Source organism: Zootoca vivipara, chromosome 14 (genome assembly GCF_965207765.1).
Source record: "Zootoca vivipara chromosome 14, rZooViv2.hap1.1, whole genome shotgun sequence".
Classification (NCBI taxonomy): Eukaryota; Metazoa; Chordata; class Lepidosauria; order Squamata; family Lacertidae; genus Zootoca; species Zootoca vivipara.
This window is the reverse complement of record NC_142597.1, coordinates 16,954,389-16,972,301: the sequence shown is the minus strand read 5'-3', so window position 1 is coordinate 16,972,301 and position 17,913 is coordinate 16,954,389. Positions and strand designations below refer to the sequence as shown.

General features: G+C 49.4%; 1 protein-coding gene across 2 annotated transcripts; it reads right to left on the bottom strand.

Moving 5' to 3' along the window:
• Positions 1 to 901: 901 nt before the first annotated feature.
• Positions 902 to 16,475, bottom strand: HMBS (hydroxymethylbilane synthase). 2 transcript variants are annotated; one of them, XM_035138927.3, is made up of 14 exons: positions 16,336 to 16,475; positions 13,415 to 13,468; positions 10,586 to 10,658; positions 9,746 to 9,795; positions 9,599 to 9,654; positions 9,030 to 9,107; positions 8,581 to 8,658; positions 8,212 to 8,287; positions 6,248 to 6,361; positions 5,953 to 5,991; positions 4,362 to 4,481; positions 3,038 to 3,091; positions 2,189 to 2,278; positions 902 to 1,436 (listed from the first exon to the last, which is right to left on the bottom strand). In XM_035138927.3, the coding sequence occupies exons 1-14, from the start codon at positions 16,357 to 16,359 to the stop codon at positions 1,266 to 1,268; spliced, it is 1,077 nt and encodes a 358-aa protein (XP_034994818.1). In that variant the 5' UTR covers positions 16,360 to 16,475; the 3' UTR covers positions 902 to 1,265. The 2 variants fall into 2 exon arrangements, with proteins under 2 accessions (XP_034994818.1, XP_034994817.1); XM_035138926.3 differs by lacking the exon at positions 16,336 to 16,475 and adding an exon at positions 14,245 to 14,820.
• Between the last annotated feature and the right edge of the window lie 1,438 nt (positions 16,476 to 17,913).

Genomic DNA, 17,913 nt, shown 5'->3' with positions numbered 1-17,913 from the left:
AGCTGCAGGAACAGTGGCCTGGCTGAGTGTAAGGAGCTTCCTGTGTCCTCTTGGTTGTTACCAAAAAGCTGAGGGTGTGGCAGAGACATGGTTCATAGAAAAAGCATAGAGAGGAGTATCCACTGATGTGGATTGATTCATGGTAGCCCAAAGCAGCATGGCTAACAGACAAGAGAAAGGTCATTGTTGGCTAGGCATAAAAAACAGGTGGGTTTCCCCCCCCCCTCCTGCCCCCACCCACCAATTAGACCATGCTGACGGGGGCTGACATTTGTTTGGTGAAAACAGCCAAAGGGTTCCTTCCTAAGTTAATGAACTTTTCTGCCATTGGGCAAAAGGGTATTAGATTAATGGAGGTGACTTATAGCTTATAGCTTCCTGCATCTTGCTTCAGGGCTGTTGCTTTCATGTCCTGCTTATTGTATGGGTGCCTGGAAGCAGCTAGTTAGCCACTGTTGGAAAGAGGATTGAGTTCTGAAGATCTTATGAGATTTACAAAGTTTGCTCCTTCCTGCTAAAGCCCTTTGGTGATTATTTTGCAATATTTATGTGAAAACAGGTCTGTTTTACAAACTAAAGAATTCTGGAAATTATGGTTAAGAGTGCTGGTATTGCAGCTCCCAGGGTTCTTTGAGGGAAAGCCATGTGCAATCATAGAGTTCGAAGAGACCACAAGGGCCATCCAGTCCAACCCCCTGCCAAGCAGGAAACACGATCAAAGCATTCTGACAGATGGCTGTCAAGCCTCTGCTCAAAGACCTCCAAAGGAGGAGACTCCACCACACTCCTTGGTAGCAAATTCCACTGCCGAACAGCTCTTACTCTTTAAAGGAGCTGGTATGCATACACAAATAAGCGGCAGTAGATTCAGCTATAGCTAAACAAATAAGAATTCCACTGCTTTCAGTTTAAACTTCTTTAATCCATTTGGCAATAATTAAAAAAAATATACACTTCATTCTATGCAACTGTACCATGTTACATTACTCCTGACAGCAATCAATGAAGGCACCAACTTCTTTTAAATGGTTCTCTTTCTCAAAATTCAAGCTGTGTGTTAAAGGGAGTGATCCCGGCCAGCATGAACCTTCCATTGGAGACTACAGCATGAGCCAGTCCTTAGTAGCACAGGCGAACTGTGGCGTAGCTACCATAATAAATTAAGATTCCCTTCACCGAGAGGGCAGTGGTTGATTTGCAAGAGACTTCATTGCTTCCATGAAGGACAAAGGCAAGAGCAGCTTGACATCCAAGGCAGGCCACCATCAGGCATCGTTGAGCTGTCGGGCCACGTTGAGGATGTGCTTTGCCCCTCTGCTCAGGAGGAGCTCAGCCACCTGAATGCCTAACTTCTCTGCAGCCACTTGAGCAGACTGAGGGAAATTCTTTGCAGTGATGCCAACGTGCTGGATGTCATCGTTGGGGCCATCTTCGTTCTGAAAAGCAAAAGAAAGGTGCAAAATCCCTTAGCCAGCAATAGGACGTTTTAGGGTTAGAGGCAGTGATTCAAGATTCACATTTATTGAAGGAGAGTGAGCCTCCTTAAAATTGTAACATTGATTTTGTTTCCTGCAGTAAAATTAGAAGGGGGGGGGGAACAACCCATATGAACAAGATGCTAGGATTGTACAGCTGGTCTTTTAATGGAGGAGGCTGAACAAGTGCGACTCCACTATTGGCCAAAACAGCTATGAGCTTGTTAGCACATTGCAATAAGCCACAGTTTATTGTGAATGAGCAGCATGCTACTGCATACTTTGCAATAGTTCCTGCTTTACTCCTGTGAAGCAAACCAGGAAGTTGCACTTAAGCTGAAACCCAGGATTAGGGTCTGTTGCTGCCTTACATACAGTGGTTTGTTTGGGAGCAACAGCCCACAGTCTCTGCTTTGAATATACTGTAATATGAAGCAGAGCTTAGATCAGGCGTGGGGAACCTTTGGCCCTCCAGATGTTACTCAGCTGCAATTTCCATTAGTCCAAACAAGCAGGACCCATTGCCAGGAATGAAGGGAACTAATTCAGCAACAGCCAAAAGCTCCCCACACTTTGCTTAGATGTAGTTTTATTGGTTTTTCTATCTCATGTCACAGGAGGAGCCAAGTCAAAAGAACAGTAAGGGCCTGGTTTTCCCCTATGTGGAAGCCTAGAAAATGTGCTGTTTTGAAATACTGTACAGGAATGGGTACCTCGTGTGGAAAATAATTCATGCTTGCTTGCATGGTCTCACGTAGGCTCTCAGATCCATCAAGGCTGTAGACCGCTCCAGTCAAATACAACTAGGGAAAATAAAGAGAAAATGTCAACAGCCACCGCACACAGCTCTCTCCTTGGAGAAGGTGCAGGAAAGCCAAGGGATGACACAGGCAATATGTGACATGTCTTCTACATGAGTCTGGGATTCTGCATTAAGTCACCTTTTAAAAAAGGAAGGGTCCCAGAAGGACAGGAAGGAATTATCAGGCTGGAAGCAGCAACTTGAACTTTTATGGGAACTACCAAAGAGGGAAAATCAATGTCTGAAGTGGAGGAGAGAACATCTGTGACCCTCCTAATGTTGCTGGACTCCCAACTCAGCATTTTTAAAGTGGTTTATAAATGCTTTTAAATTATAACACTCAGCCACAGCCAATGGGGATTGGAATCAAACATCTGGAGAACCACAGATTCCGCACCCCTGGTCAGCAAACACCTAGTCTGTTGATAACCATTTGGACCCAATCTTCCAAGTAATTTACATACATTATCTTCTGGTGACCCTTACAACAACCCTATAGAGTGGGTTGGTGTTGTTATCCTTGTATTGCAGGTGGAAGGCCAAGAATGTGAGTTAGCTGGTTCGAGGGTTCTTTGCTCCATCTCAGTCAGGGAACACCTCCCTTCATACCAAGCAGGGCTGTTGCATCCAGCACAGGTCTCTCCCTCCACCAACTGCTTTCAATGCTGGGAGCGGCGGCCCACAAATCATTGCTAAGAGAGACCCACCCTGGCTGCTGGCTGGGGAAAAACGAGGCCTACGGTATTCTGAATTGTCTTACCTGGAAGTCCTTCAGCACAGTGTTCACAGCCACAGGGACACTGCAGCCGCCTTCCTGGAATGGAAAATGTCGGGGAGGTGAATGACACAGCTGTTGTTGCTGCTGCCAAGCCTCCCTCTTCATTTCACTTTTAATTTGCATACCACTTTTCTATATTACTAAACTAGGTGGTTCACAGCAACAAAATACACAGCAAAGAACACACCTTATATTAACCTGATCCAATTAAAAAAGCCGTAACACAGCATAACTTTAAAATGAACAACATATCAAATAAAGTAATAATCTATTTGACTACAATGTTACACAATAAAATAAAACATCAATAATGACTAAACAAATTCACTCTTAACGATGGCAATAAATAATTACTAAACTACTATCAATAATAACTGCAAGTCACAATGCATACAGTGAAGGGGGAAAGTATTTGATCCCCTGCTAAATTTGCCCGACCAGTCCATAATTTTAATGGTAGGTTTATTGTAGCTGTGAGAGACAGAATGACAGGGAAAACCCCAGAACAAAAGTCAGTGAGATTGATGTGCATTGTAATGAGTGAAATAAGTATTTGATCCCTTTGCAAAAGATGACTTATACTTGGTGGCAAAAACCCTTGTCGGCAATTACAGAGGTCAGATGTTTCTTGTAAGTGGCCACTAGGTTTGCACACATCTCCGGAGGTATTTTGTCCCACTCCTCTTTGCAGATCCTCTCCAAGTCAGTAAGATTTCGAGGCTGATGTGTACCCTGTTTCTCCAAAAATAAGACGTAGCCATAAAATAAGCCGTAGCAGGATTTTTAAGCATTCAAAGAATATAAGCCATACCCCGAAAATAAGACATTGATAGGCAAAGCAGCAATGCCGGCCGCGGCAGGAGGAGGAGGAGGGAAAAAGTAATACATCCCCTGAAAATAAGCCACAGTGTGTGTTTTTTGAGGAGAAATAAATATAAGACGGTGTCTTATTTTTGGAGAAACACGGTAGCTATTCGAACCTTCAGCTTCCTCCACAGATTTCTGGGGTTTTTCCTGTTGTTATGCTGTCTCACAGCTACAATAAACCTACCATTAAAATTATGGACTGGTCATTTCTTTGTCAAAGGGCAAACGGGCAAGTTTAGCAGGGGATCAAATACTCCCCCCCCTCACTTTTTTCCCCACGGGAAAGGATCAAACTGAGAGACAAACACAACTCGTAGAACTATTTTTTTAATTAAAAAATCCCTGAACTCCTCCCTGGGAAGGAAGCACCCCACTGCCCTGAGCCCCACATAAGCAGGTGGCTGCTGTAGCCTCCGATCAAGCACTTCCTGAAACCTACCAAGTGCTTCATGAAGGCCCTCTCTGCAATGCAGCGCAGCACCGTCTCACTGTCATGCAGGACGGACACCATATCGAGGATCTCCTGGTCTCTGGCTCTCACCTCCACTGCTAAGGCTCCCTGGAGAAAGGAAGAGGAACAGGGAAAGAGGCCCTTCTCAGCTTCTAGAACAGCCTAGTGACTACACAGCTCCCACAGCGTTCAAAGCCCCTGCTTTGCAATGACCAGGGTCAGCAGTCAGAGAACAACAGGAGCAGAGTCTCTCTACTCTAAAGCAGCCATGAACTTGAGATGGAGACATACGACCACCAAAGCATCCAATATCCCTCCCCCCACAAGCCCCTGCTAAAAACTGCTTTGGACAAAAAAAGAAAGCGAGCCATACCGACCCATAAGAAAAATTACTAAATCCATATTATGCCAATGCCTTTATTAGCTCAACCAAAATGTCACAATATGGTGCAAGCTTTTAAGTGTCTGGGTTTTTTTTACCAGTGGTTTTCAACCAGTGTGCCGTGGCACCCTGGGGTACCTTGAATGATGGCCAGGGGTGCCGCAGGCAACATAATTACTCTGTCCTTTCTTTCCCTTCCTCCTCTGATGCCCTCTTGTGGCTCTGCCTCCCAAAGGTTTGCACAACTGCTTATTGCAGCAGCCCTGGCTATAAGCTCTCCAGTGAATGTTGCCTCTGGGAGGCACCTCTCTTAGTGGGGGGGGGCAGCTCAGAAACCAGGGACAGCAGCAGCTTCTGCCCAGAGGACTCCCAAGAGGAGGGGAGATGAGAGGAGACTGAGAGAACACTCCACAAGGGAGGGTGTTTGAATAAAGTTGAGAGGCTGCCAGCTCTGCAGGCAAGGGGTGACATAGCTGGGCTCCTGAGCGCCACAGGAGCTGCAAAAAGAATGTACTTGGATAAGGGAGCCATGGACTCAAAAAGGTTGAAAACCTCTAATCCAGCCCAATGAATAGTTCTGGGGGACTCAAAAGCTGGCACGATATTTTCTGACATTCTGGTTGGCCTTAGAAAGGAATTGCCCTGCAATGGGTTTTGGCATTTTTGTTGTTGGAATTTCCGAGAGACAAAAGAACATGTCTTCAAGGATTGCCACGATGTATACATTTCACCCATGTTTGGACAAGGGGCAAGCAAGGCGTGCAATGAAAGAGAGCTTAGTGGCATTTTGAGTGATTTTTAAATTTGAGAAAACAGTTCGGGGGACACCCACTTTTACAGTTTACAGTTTGTGTACTTTACAGTTCATGGACAGGATTAATGGGAGATGTAGGCCAAGAAACTCTAGAGGGCTACAGGTTAGCCATCCTTGCACAAATGGGTTCCCCCCCCCCCAGGGCAAGGGGCGCAGCCTCGGAGCACCAAGGCAATTTAACCTTCCAGCTCTGGGATTCACACCAGTTGAGAGTTTGCTCTCTAGAGAGAATTCATTGGAAGGTGTGCATAGCCTGACTTTGGGATGCTCATTTGAGGGCGAGGAGCAGGAGAATGAGCGAAAGGCACCCTCAAGAAGCAGTGTTGGAGAGGCTCAGCTATTCGCACACACAGGAGGACCAGAATGGAGAGCACATCACATACCTGCCCAACTGCGTATAAGCAGTCTGCGGGGCTCAGGACCTGGAGGGAAGCAGAACGAGGGTTGGTGATGCTCAGAACAAAAGTAGAGCGAAATATTTTATTTATTTTGAATTTGAATACAGCCCTATACATCTCAGGGCGTTTCACAAATTCATTCAGTTTATGTATTCCGAAGGAATGCAGACATCAGTGAGCATCTTAAGAACTGAGGACACAAGGAGGAGAAGCTCCCTGGGCACAGAGGGGCAAGGGGGGGGGAAACAACCTTCATCCCAATCTCTTCTGCCCCACTTACTTGACCAATGCGGCTGTCCCAGCCCATCCGCCTGAGGCCAGCCGCTGCCAGGACGATGGCGCTGAAATCCTCCTTCTCATCCAGCTTCTTCAAGCGAGTGTTCAAATTTCCCCTCTACAAGAAGGATTAAGGGAAAACCACAGAGCTCCCTGGTTGGATGGCCCATGGCCTGCACTTCCAGAGCTGGCCACCAGGGAGGGTGTTCTAACACCACAGTCCCTCTCTGAAGGGAAGGGAGAGGGCTTAAGACCAGGGGTAGGCAACCTACCGTGTTTCTCCTAAAATAAGACACGTCTTATATTTATTTTTCCTCCCAAAAAACACACCACGGCTTATTTTCAGGGGATGTCCTTTTTTTTTTTGGTGTCTTTGCGGAGGGGGGAGAGACGGAGCGAGGCAAAACGGTGTGTGTGTGTGTGCAGAGCACAGACTGCCCACCTCGCGGGGGTAACCTCCTGCTGCTGCACCTGGGTAAGGAAAAGGGGACTTCTCCCTCGCGCGCGCGCGCACACACAAGAGCACCAGAAGAGTGCTCTTCGGGCTGCACTGTGCTCCCCAAGCGGCAGCGCGAAAAGCCTGGTGAGAGGCAGCTGCGGCTGCAGGTGAAGCCCGGGATCTGCGTGGGCAACTGTGGGCGAAGGCACTGAGCGCTGCGGCGGTAGCGAAGAGGCGCCCGATCAGCTGAGAAGCGGGCTGATCGGGCGCCTCTTCACCACCGCCGCAGCGCTCAGTGCGTTCGCCCCCAGTCGCCCACGCAGATCCCGGGCTTCACCTGCAGCCGCAGCTGCCTCTCACCAGGCTCTTCGCGCTGCACTGTGCTCCCCAAGCGGCAGCGCGAAGAGCCTGGTGAGAGGCAGCTGCGGCTGCAGGTGAAGCCCGGGATCTGCGTGGGCGACTGGGGACAAGCACCCTGAGCGCTGCGGCGGTAGCGAAGAGGCGCCCGATCAGCTGAGAAGCGGGCTGATCGGGCGCCTCTTCACCACCACCGCAGCGCTCAGGGCGTTCGCCCACAGTCGCCCACGCAGATCCCGGGCTTCACCTGCAGCCGCAGCTGCCTCTCACCAGGCTCTTCCCGCTGCGCTGCACTCCCCGAAGCGGCTCCCACCCCCGGCTTATTTTCGGGGGATGTCTTATATTTATTCTACTAATTAAAAGCCTGACATGGCTTATTTTTGAGGACCGTCTTATTTTAGGAGAAACACGGTAAGACCCGGGGGCCGGATGCGGCCCAATTGCCTTCTCAATCCAGCCCGCGGATAGTCCGGGAATCAGTGTGTTTTTTACATGAGTAGAATGTGTGCTTTTATTTAAAATGCATATCTGGGTCATTTGTGGGGCCTGCCTGGTGTTTTTACATGAGTACAATGTGTGCTTTTATTTAAAATGCATCTCTGGGTCATTTGTGGGGCCTGCCTGGTGTTTTTACATGAGTACAATGTGTGCTTTTACTTAAAATGCATCTCTGGGTTATTTGTGGGGCATAGGAATTCGTTCATTTACTTTTTTTCAAAATACAGTCCGGCCCACCACATGGTCTGAGGGACGGTGGCCCATGGCTGGAAAAGGTTGCTGACCCTTGCTCAAGACCTTAGCTCCTCTGCCAGGCCTCCGGGCTGCATCTCAGCACAATGGCTGGCTAGGCCCTGGATTCAAAGCCAAGCCAAGGATGTGTGGCCTTGAAAAAGTTCTCATATTGCAGACCATTTTTTCCCACCTGGCCAACAAAGGATTGAGACCTGCTTGAATATAACAGAAGCCGCATATTCAAAAGAATGGCCACATTCCCCACTAGGAAATTCACCCCCCACCCCCCAAGGTGTCATTTTTACACATCATGGCAAGAGAAGCTGATTTGAGTGCAGAGGTCAAGCATGGCGAGGTGGGGGGGGGTTACGGAGAGGGGGCATTGATGTTTGGTTTTTCAAGGGCCAGTCTTAAGTCAAGGGGTCATTTTCAAAGGATACAATATCTCTGAATTCCAGGTGAGGGAACTTTCTCTTCAGCTGAGCTGCCCGGCGAAGTGAGCTGGTCCCGATGACGCTGCCAGAGAGCCAAAAGGAAAACGGCGTCAAAGAAGTGTCTGGACTGGTCAGCCTCACCCATCTGAGCAGAGTTAGGAACAGTCCCCTGGAAACCTCTGCACGGGACCATGTGCTGTGACTTCCTGGCAGCAAAGTGTCAACTCTGGGCAAGAGCGGCTGGCCAAGACCTCAGGCAGGCAGGGACCTCTCTCAGCACTGCTACCCAAGAGGGGTTGAAGCTGGGGCAAAATGCTAACTTCAGCCCTTCCTGCAAACCAGATGGAACCCAAGGAAGGAAGAAGTGAAACTCACCTCTTCTCAGGGAGGTTGTGGAGGCTCTTGCCTGCATGCTTAGGGTGGAAGACGACCGCATCATACGGACTCTCTCTCCTGCAAGGGACAGACGGGGTTGCCTTTTAGGGAGCAGGTCAACTGGGTTGTAGCAGCAGCAGCAGCAGCAGCTGCCTCCAAGTTTCTTGCAAAGAGACAGCTAGAGGCTCCATGAGTTGGACTTTTGTCTGTTCACAGCAAAGGCTACCACTTGGCCTAAGGCAGTGGCCAGTTTAGATGGGTTAAAGAAGTTGTTACCCATCTGATGCTCTGGAAGTAGGTGGTTTGGTGGGCACGCCCACTTCCGCAGGGACCAACAGCTGACATGGAAAAGGGAAGGCGGATGCCTGGCCAGGGCAAACTTTGATGGACCAAGAGCCGGAGCGCTGAGCACCAGTCAGGCAGAAAGAAGCAGAGGGGCCCAAACTCACTTGCAAATGGCACCGATGGTGAAGCCGGGTGGGAGGGATGTGGGCAGGTCCTTCAGGGAGTGAACCACCAAGTCAACCCTGGAAAGGAAGAAATGAGCTGGCCATGGGTGTGCCAAACGTATGGGCCCAGGATGGGCAGAGAGAGCAATTATGAAGCATAAGACCTCAGAGCAGATCCCTGCTTGGCTATGAAGCTTCGCTGGGTGGGCCTGGGCATGTGGCCTACTGCTCAGGATTGCTGTGACACAGTTTTAAACACCAGGCCCTGATGTTTCAGGAAAGAGCAGGAAAAACACCCATTATTTTACAGGAGGGATCAGAGCACTCTCTCTCCAGTTATGTGTCATGACTGGGCTCCCCTTTCCCACAATTGCTGGACTCCCAACCTGCAACGCTGGGTTAGAGGAAATGCTTTTGCTCAAGAGAAGACTTCCTGGCTCTGGAAGAATCCATTGCCTACCAAGACGTGGACACCTGCTCAGAGCAAAAGCACCAGCGCCAAGGGCACCACCAGGTATTGCCTACCAAGGAGAGCTTTCTCCTGCACCTCCCAGCCAAACAGAACTTACTCATTTCTTTCCAGTGCATTTTCCAGTTCCTTCGTAAATAGGCTTTTCTCGCCAATCTAAATGGGAAAAGAGCATGTTACAACCTGGGCTGCTTTTTCTATCCACTGCTGGTTGCGTCATGAGCCCAGGGAGCATACGGCTGCTTACCTTGGACAGAGCTGTGTCCAGGATCTTGTCACCTGTGGTTGACATGGCAACTAGAGAGAGAGAGGGGGGGGGAAGGAAGAGGGAAGATCAGGAAGGATGACAAGCACCAATAGGGCATGAGACACAACAAGGGGGAGCAATGTGTGGACTTCCTAGCTGCCCACTGCTTTAGTAGGGTAGGACACAAACTGGCGCCAGGCAAAAACACCCCTCTTATCCCAGGCCTTTGGCTACTTAAATAATCTATGGCCTTTTAAACTGTGTGGGCGGGGGATATTGTTTTTGTTTGCTACTATGTAACATGTGGCATAACTGATCATGTGTTGGGAGTAGGCCCTGGGAGACCAGGGTTCAAATCCCCACTCAGCCATGAAGCTCACTGGGTGACTTTGGGCCTGACACCATCTCTTAGCCTAATCTACCTCACAGGGTTGTTGAGAGGATGAAATGGGGAGGAGAACCATGTACACCACCTTGAGCTCATCGGAAGAGGGGAAATGCATATAAATGTATTAAATAAATAAACAAATGTTATGTATTTTGGGGTTTTATATGGCAAGCCACCCTGTGAGTCTTGAAGGAATGGTCGTATAGAAATTAATAATGATGATGATAATAATAATGATGGTGTTTAATAATAATAATAATACAAAGCTAGGTGCCAAACAAGCCCATCTTCTCCATGCACCAGGTCAGAAAAGCCCGGCACTCTGTCTGTGCAATTCTTTAGCCCACGTGAGGCTGCTGTCACCCAGCACCTGGATGGAACTTCTGGGCTGGCTTGTTTTCTCCCCATCCACTACTGTGGCCCATTCCAGGCTTCCTGCCTCACACACTCACCAATCTCAAAGCAGAGGTGAGGGTGGCGCTCCTGCAGCATCTGAACCACGCTGTCCGTCTGGATCCGGGCGAGCTGCAATTTGAGAGAGGAGGAGGGCAAAGTCAAATCAGTGTGCCCTACCTATGACCCAAGAGGTGCAGACGGCAAGTGTCCCCAACACACCTGCTGTCAGAGGAAGACATGTGCACAGAATCCTGCTCCGATATCCTGCTCCCACAAGAGCCCAGAAGGTGAGAGACTTCCATTCCCACTTCCTATGCACTTCATGCTCATTGGTTTTGGATCTGGTTCATGTCTGTGATCCGCTCCTGCCCGTTCCCCCCCGGCTTTGGGAGCCACAGAAAAAAAGCTGGGCATGAAGAGACCCAACCTGCCCTGAGCCAGTCAGAGAATGAAAAGGCACTTCAGAGCCCACAAAGGAAGCAGAGGCAGCAGCGCAGCTGATGTGTGCTCAGCAAACCTCCCAGAACGAAGCTCTGTAGAAATACCATTCATTGAAGCCTAGTGGTGCAGGATTCCGGACAGGCAAAGGGAAGGGCTTCTTCACACAGAGCATAATTAAATTGCAGGGTTTGCTCTTACAAGACATAGAGATGGTCCTGAATTTCAGGGGCTATAAAAGGGCTAGACAAATTCGTGGATGACAAGGCTATCAATGGAATATTACCTAAAATAGGACCCTCATACCTACAAGACCACCTCTCCTGGTATGCCCTGCAGAGGACCTTAAGGTCCATAAATAGCAACACTCTAGAGCAGTGTTTCCCAACCTTGTGCCTCCAGCTGTTTTCGGACTACAATTCCCATCATTCCTGACCACTGGTCTTGCTAGCTAGGGATGATGGGAGTTGTAGTCCAAAAACATATGGAGGCACAAGGTTGGGAAACACTGCTCTAGAGGTCCCAGCCCTAAGGAAGTCAGATTAGCCTCAACCAGGGCCCAGGGCCTTTTCATCACTGGCTCCGGTCTGGTGGAAAGCTCTGTCTCATGAGACTAGGGCCCTGCGGCATCTGATTTCTTTCTGGCCTTTGGCTTGGAATCAGCCTGATCCCTCCCTTTCCTTTTCCTTCTGTGATGGAACCCCTATTTGGGGACTTCCCTGGCTTTTTTCTGGCCCACGTAGGACCAGTCTGGATAGTTGGCCTTGGTGAAGTTTTGACGTTTTATCCCCCCCCCCCAACAGTTCTACTACTACAACAACAATGGCTGTGTTCTGCGTCCAGCGTTGGAGGTTGTGTGCCTTTGAGTATCAGTTGCTGAGAATTGCAATAGTGAAAATATTGCTGCTTGACTCAGGTCCTTCTTGTGGGCTTCCCAAAGGCATGTGGTTGGCCATTGTGAGAACCGGATGCTGGACTAGACAGGTCTTGGATGTGACCCGGCTGCAGCGCAATTCTTATGTTCTGAGAGAAGGAGTGGAGACCCACTTCTGGCCCCCAGGACAGGGCTCCTAGGGAAAAGGAGATCTTTCACACCCCAAGGTGCCGCCCCATCCTAGGCCCCTGTTCTGAACAGGCTTTCTGGGGGTTTATTCCTGAGCTGCCACCAGCCTCAACAACAGGAGGCAGATGGGAGATTAGCTCTCCACTGCAAGGGTGGAGCATTATCTTTCTTTACAAGTCTGCCCCTCCCAGTCTTGGCTCTTGGGCGTATTTCTTTGCTCCTGCTGGGGCGGCACATGGGGAAATCTTTGAATCCTCCTGGCAAATAAAGGTCAGGGGAATTGATGGTTGCTCAACACCACCAAAGCAATTCAGCTGGAGTGGAGAAGTACGGATTAATTGCCAGGCGGATAAAAATGAGAACTTTTAAGATTGTTCATCAATGAGCATCAGCGGAGTAGCACAGCTGACAAACACTTAATACATTACAAATGAAACCCTGTGGCTGCTAGCAAATTACAGCAATAGTAGCAAAGGGACAAAGTCTTGAGGAGCAGCACTGAGTGAAATATAATTCAGAAATAGGCACATTTGGGAATACAACTCCTGTGATACTTAGCCCAATATGAATTTGGAATTTGCTGTTATTGAAGGAGAGGGCAAGGATAGTTCCCAGAATATGTGAGTTCCTGCACAGCAGCCATTAAGAGCTGCGGCAGCAGTGGGGGGACTCTAAGTCTAAGCCCTGCTTGATACAGAAAATCCAGCAGCATCTCTAAGAAAGGACTCTCCAACCTCTGCCTAAAGACCCCCAGTGAGACAATACAGGAAGCTGCCTTATCCCAGGACAAACCATTGCTCCCTCTAGCTCAGTACAGTCAGCACTGGCTAGCAGCCATTCTTCCAGGGTTTCAGGCAGGGAGTCTTCTTTCACAGCCCTACCTGGAAATGCCAGGAACTGAACCACAGGTGCTCCACCACTAGCTTTGTCCCTTCCCAAGAGAGAGCCCACCATGGTTTCAGTGTCAGAACTGCTCTCGCCTTTAAGAAGTCTCTCCAAATGCTCATCTGAGCTCTTCCCTCCTGGAACATAAGCCCCTAGGATCTAGTCCTGTCCTCTGGGACAATAGAGGGTAGTTCTTCATCCTTTTCGTAAGGCATTTTTTATATATTGCTATTATCCACCCCTATAACCCAGGCCTTCAAGAATACACTTCGTTCTAGGGCTTGCTCTCTTCAGCACCAGCCGCCTTTCCCTGCCCTCCTCTGTTTCAACCTGGTTACTAGGAAAGGAACAGAAAATGCCCTGTTGTCCCAAAGCAAATCCATTCACCAGTCAATGCACAGTCCTGTTTGTATGAACGCTTTGCAAGAAGCAGGCCCAGGAAAAGCAGAGAGAGAAAAGCAGCAGGCAAGCAAGAGAATGGTAATGACAAGAACCTCACCTGGCTTTTCCTTGTTCCCACGCGGATAGTCTCTTTCTTCAAGCCATTCTTCTCCTGTGAAGAAATGTCTCCAATTACTCCGAAGAGGGAGGGTTATTGTGGTGGCATTTTCACAATCTCCCCGCAAAACCCTACATCAAGAGGAAGCTTGCACCAGCCAAGCCTTTCCTCGCAAAGGGGCTGCCAAGCAGGGTGGTACAGTTGAGCCATGGAAGTGGACACAGAAGGCATCCCAGGAAGCCCCACACTGGAACTTACCTGGGTAGACACCTTCTGCAATGTTCGCTACATTAAGAGGAACAGCCCTAAAGGATAGCTGAGCAATGTGCAATTAGACACCCATCCTTTTTACCTGCCTCCCTTGTGTCAGATCTAAAATTCTACACTTCTATGGGCAGGGACCCACCTTTCCCTTTGGTTGTGCTGTAAAGCACCATAACATTGTTGGCACAACCACAAAAACAACTATTACTAATGCCATTTTTATTGCCTGACCTGACCAGCCCTAGCCCAGCAACCCTTGACAGGCTTCAGGGCAAAGAACACATGTGTCAAAGACCTGAAAGAAGCGGAGGTTATTCAATAGCACAACTGGCCCCAAGGGGCAGAGTCATCTAGAAGTATTCCTTGGTAGGGTCTGTCTCTCGCGGTAAAGTTTCATCCCTAAATATGTCATAACACACACAGCTGAAAAGAGAGATTGTGTTTGCATGTGTTTGGGTAAGAGAGGCAGGGAGAGAAGTATGAAGTCCTCTGTCAAAATGGCTGTTAAGATTTGGAAATATTTCCCCAGACTTGCAAAGAGGCCTGGAGAGACATACACCTCTTACCTGACTGTCCTGCAACACCACCTTTGCCATCTCAACAGAGGTTTGCAACCCAGGACCCAGTGAAGAGGAGGAAGAAAAAGATGTATTTGCTAGAGGCAAGAGGAAGACCTGCTGCCTTGCTCTGTCAGCGTCTAATCAAAGGAGTCTCTCCTTGCAAACTAGCCCCAACCTGGCAGCAGAGATAAGGCAGAGAAGGGGAAAGGGCGTTCAAGGGGGGTGGGGAGAAGGAAGGAACTGAGCCTGGAGGGAACTGCAGCTGCAGGGGCTGCTTGCGAGGAACTGTCCGGGTTTTGCACAGAAAGAAATTGTTCTGGGAAAGACAGGCAGCAGAAGACAATCTCCCAGAGCAAAGCCATTGACAAAGGGGCCATTTGCACAAGTGAACAAGGGACATTTCAACCACTTGCTGTATTTGCAATATAGGGCAGGGGGAGGGTGGTGGCGCAGAAGGGGAGATACACTCAAACTGCATGGCAAACAACTATAATCTCCGTGGATCAGAATGCAGGAAGCTATCATCCTGATAACCTCCTTGCTTCCACCCATGGTGGCCAAGGCTATCTGTTCTGCAGCAAGGAAGTGCACAAGCTGGGCTGATATTTACTTTCTGGGACATCTCCCAAGAGAATGTGGCTCTTAGGGTAGTGGCCGTGGAAAGGAGTATATAAAGACAAGAAATGGGATGCTGGGAAATAGGGCAAAACGCAGGAACGGGGCACAGGTGGGCAGTAGAGCTGAAAATGGGCAATAGATATCAATCGTTCATAGGAGAGATTGGTAGTCACAAGGTACTGCAGCCCCATATGTGACTTCTGGAAGTCAACCCCAAATCATCAGTTCCCTTCAGTCTTCATCAAACATAGCCATCAGCACTACCGTAGACGCTTAGCTTTAGGGAAGAAAAAGAGATACCATGAGGGTGCTGAAAGCAGCAGTTTCTGTGTTTGTAGAGCAATTATGCAGCCAAGGGGAACAGAAAGAGGTGCTTCGTGTGAAGAGAGAAGAGACCAAGGGCACAGAATTTGTTTGAATCTGAGACTGAAAACACAGAAACAGGCAAGCTGTGTAGGTGTCCACCATACAGTATCACCCAAAAGGCTCAGGCCCAAAAGCCCAAAATCCAGGCAAAGTCTCAGGTGTGGAAGCTAATATAACAGTCCCCCCATGGGAAGGCTATGGGATGTATCCCCAGCGGCACTTTGAAAGGGTAAGTGAAAGTGTGAGTGTGCACGCAAAAACTAGAAAAACAGCTTGATGAAGCACCCTATAGCAGAGGGATGCAAGAGGGCACCTGAAAGAAGCAAACCCACGCTTCTCTTCACCGCCACCACACTCTGGCTCACCTTGGCTGCCAGTAGAAACTGCCTGGAGGTATCTGTACAGTGTACTACCTAACAGGGCAGAGGTGCGCACTACAAAGCCACCCTTTGGATTAGGCAAGAGTGCCTTGCCACACAGAGGCAGAGCTCAAGTTGCACAGGGTTGTGCAAGAAACAAGAGGCATCTGACTTTGACAGGAGCACATTCTAGAAATGCAACCTGCCTCCCTTGACCGGCAAAGGGCAAAATAGCCCTGGGAGAAACACCAGCCCAATGTTTCTCTGTGGCTATAAAGCGGATTACAGGACGGGATACCAACATGAAACACGGCTACCTATCTGTAACTAAAATTGTGTGTGCGTGTGCGCGCGCACACACACATATAAATCGAGTTTAATAAAAATCAAACTAGCACCACCATTTAACAACTATATTCCCCCTTTCTAAGAAAAGTAGCACTGGGGGACACACAGGTGTAGAAAAAGAGAGATACCACCCACGTAAGTCGGGTTGGGGGGGGGAGAGTAGCAGAGAGGCAGCCATGGTCGGAGGCAACCCCCGTCCCCAGGCCCACCAGCGGGGGCCGAACTCATTTGCATCTCATTAAAGACCCCCGGGACGCGCGTGAGGTCACCACCATGCACAGAGGTCACATCGCGACGTCCTCCGCCATTGGCTGAGCCCCTGGAAGCCCCGCCCCTTTGGCCCCTATCTTCCTCCCCTCCCCAAAGCGAGCGAAGTGCCGGTCAAGTCAGCGGCGGAGAGGCTCACCGAGGCGGGCGGCGAGCTGGTCATGCCGCTGGTGGCGCCGAGCAGGGAAGGAGGCCGGCAGGCAGGCGGGGCGAGGGCTGGAGGGGGTTCCGCTCTGGGTCAACTAGGCGCTGCCGGCTCCATCGCCACTCCGCGGAGTCACGCATGCGCCTCCCCGTCCCGAACGTCACTTCCGACTTCCTGCCCCGCCCACACGCGGCTTTCTATGAATGGGAGGTGGCCCCCGACGCCCCTTATACCGTAATTCCCATTGACGCGGTGCACGCCCTTTTCGGAATCGCGAAGCCGGGGGCGCCGCTGTGTCGCCTTGCGCTCCGGTCCTTGCAGTGAGGCGCTGTGGATGCTGCACGTGGCTCCGGCCGCATATTTTACGGGCAGCGGAGTGTCTCCTGCCTAAGTGCGCCCGTTAGGCGTTTGAAAGGGGCTGGTCTAGATAGCATTATGCGAACTATCTGCAAATCACCTTCAAAAGTGTCACGATTTTTTCTAAAATTGGAGAAACCGGCTTGAAAGACCTGCGAGAGCCGCTGCCTGCCAACCAATGAGGCAGAAGGGCCAGTGGTCTGGTCGGTGTAAAGCTGCTTCCTGTGTAACTCTGCTACAAGAGGAGCTGACAACAAACACTACCTTAAACGGAGAGGTCTCTCAGGCTTCTGATCCTGAAAAATGGAGCCCCCACTTGCACAAGAAGTATATCACTTGCATACTGAAAATGGGACCCACTGACTGGTGTTCATCCCTGATGGGTGCTGCAAATGAGTTTATTGGAGGTGGCCTAATTTAGCAAGTGCAACTGGCAGGTTAGTAGATGAGTGTGGTGCTTGACTGGATCCAGCAAGGAAATTGGCATGTGTTTTATTAAAAGGGGATTGGACCAACTGATGGAAGTGAAGAGGTTTAACAATGCATATTAGGAACCCCAGCTCCCAAAGAGCATATCTATAAATAGTGTAAGAGCAGCTCTACTGCTGTAGCCCAGACACCACCTAGTCCTGTATGCCAGTAACAGCCCAACCAAGTGAGAGCAACCAACCCTTCACCCCTTTTACTAAACTTTTCTCTAAACCAGTCATTCCATCCATCATTTTGGGTGCCCTTTTCTAACAATGTAATATTTTTACAGTTGAAGCGTCTAGGAGAGTATAGAGTATTCCAAATCCAGTCGCCATAGATTAGTGTTGCAGCATTATGATATCAACAGTTTTCTTTTCAGTTCCTTTCCCAATGATCCCTAGCACGGAAGTTGTCCTTTTTCACAGCTGCCACGGGCTACCTCAACACCTTCCTTGAGCTATCTACTGCCACCCACAAGGTCTCATTCTTGGCAACTCACCATCAGATTCACAGACCACGAGGTATGTGTAAAATTAAGATATTTTGCCCCAACATACATCAATTGATGGTTTAGAGTGAACTGCATTTTCCTCATTATCTCCAGAGAGAGAAAAGAGCAGGCAGGAAGCTCAAGCCTGCATCTAGCCTCAAAGACTATTCCTCCCTCTGTGGTAGAAGATGGTGCCCCAATAAAGATGAAGGAGCAGGAAGGAAAGTCCCTGTGGCTTGGAGCACAGTTCCAAT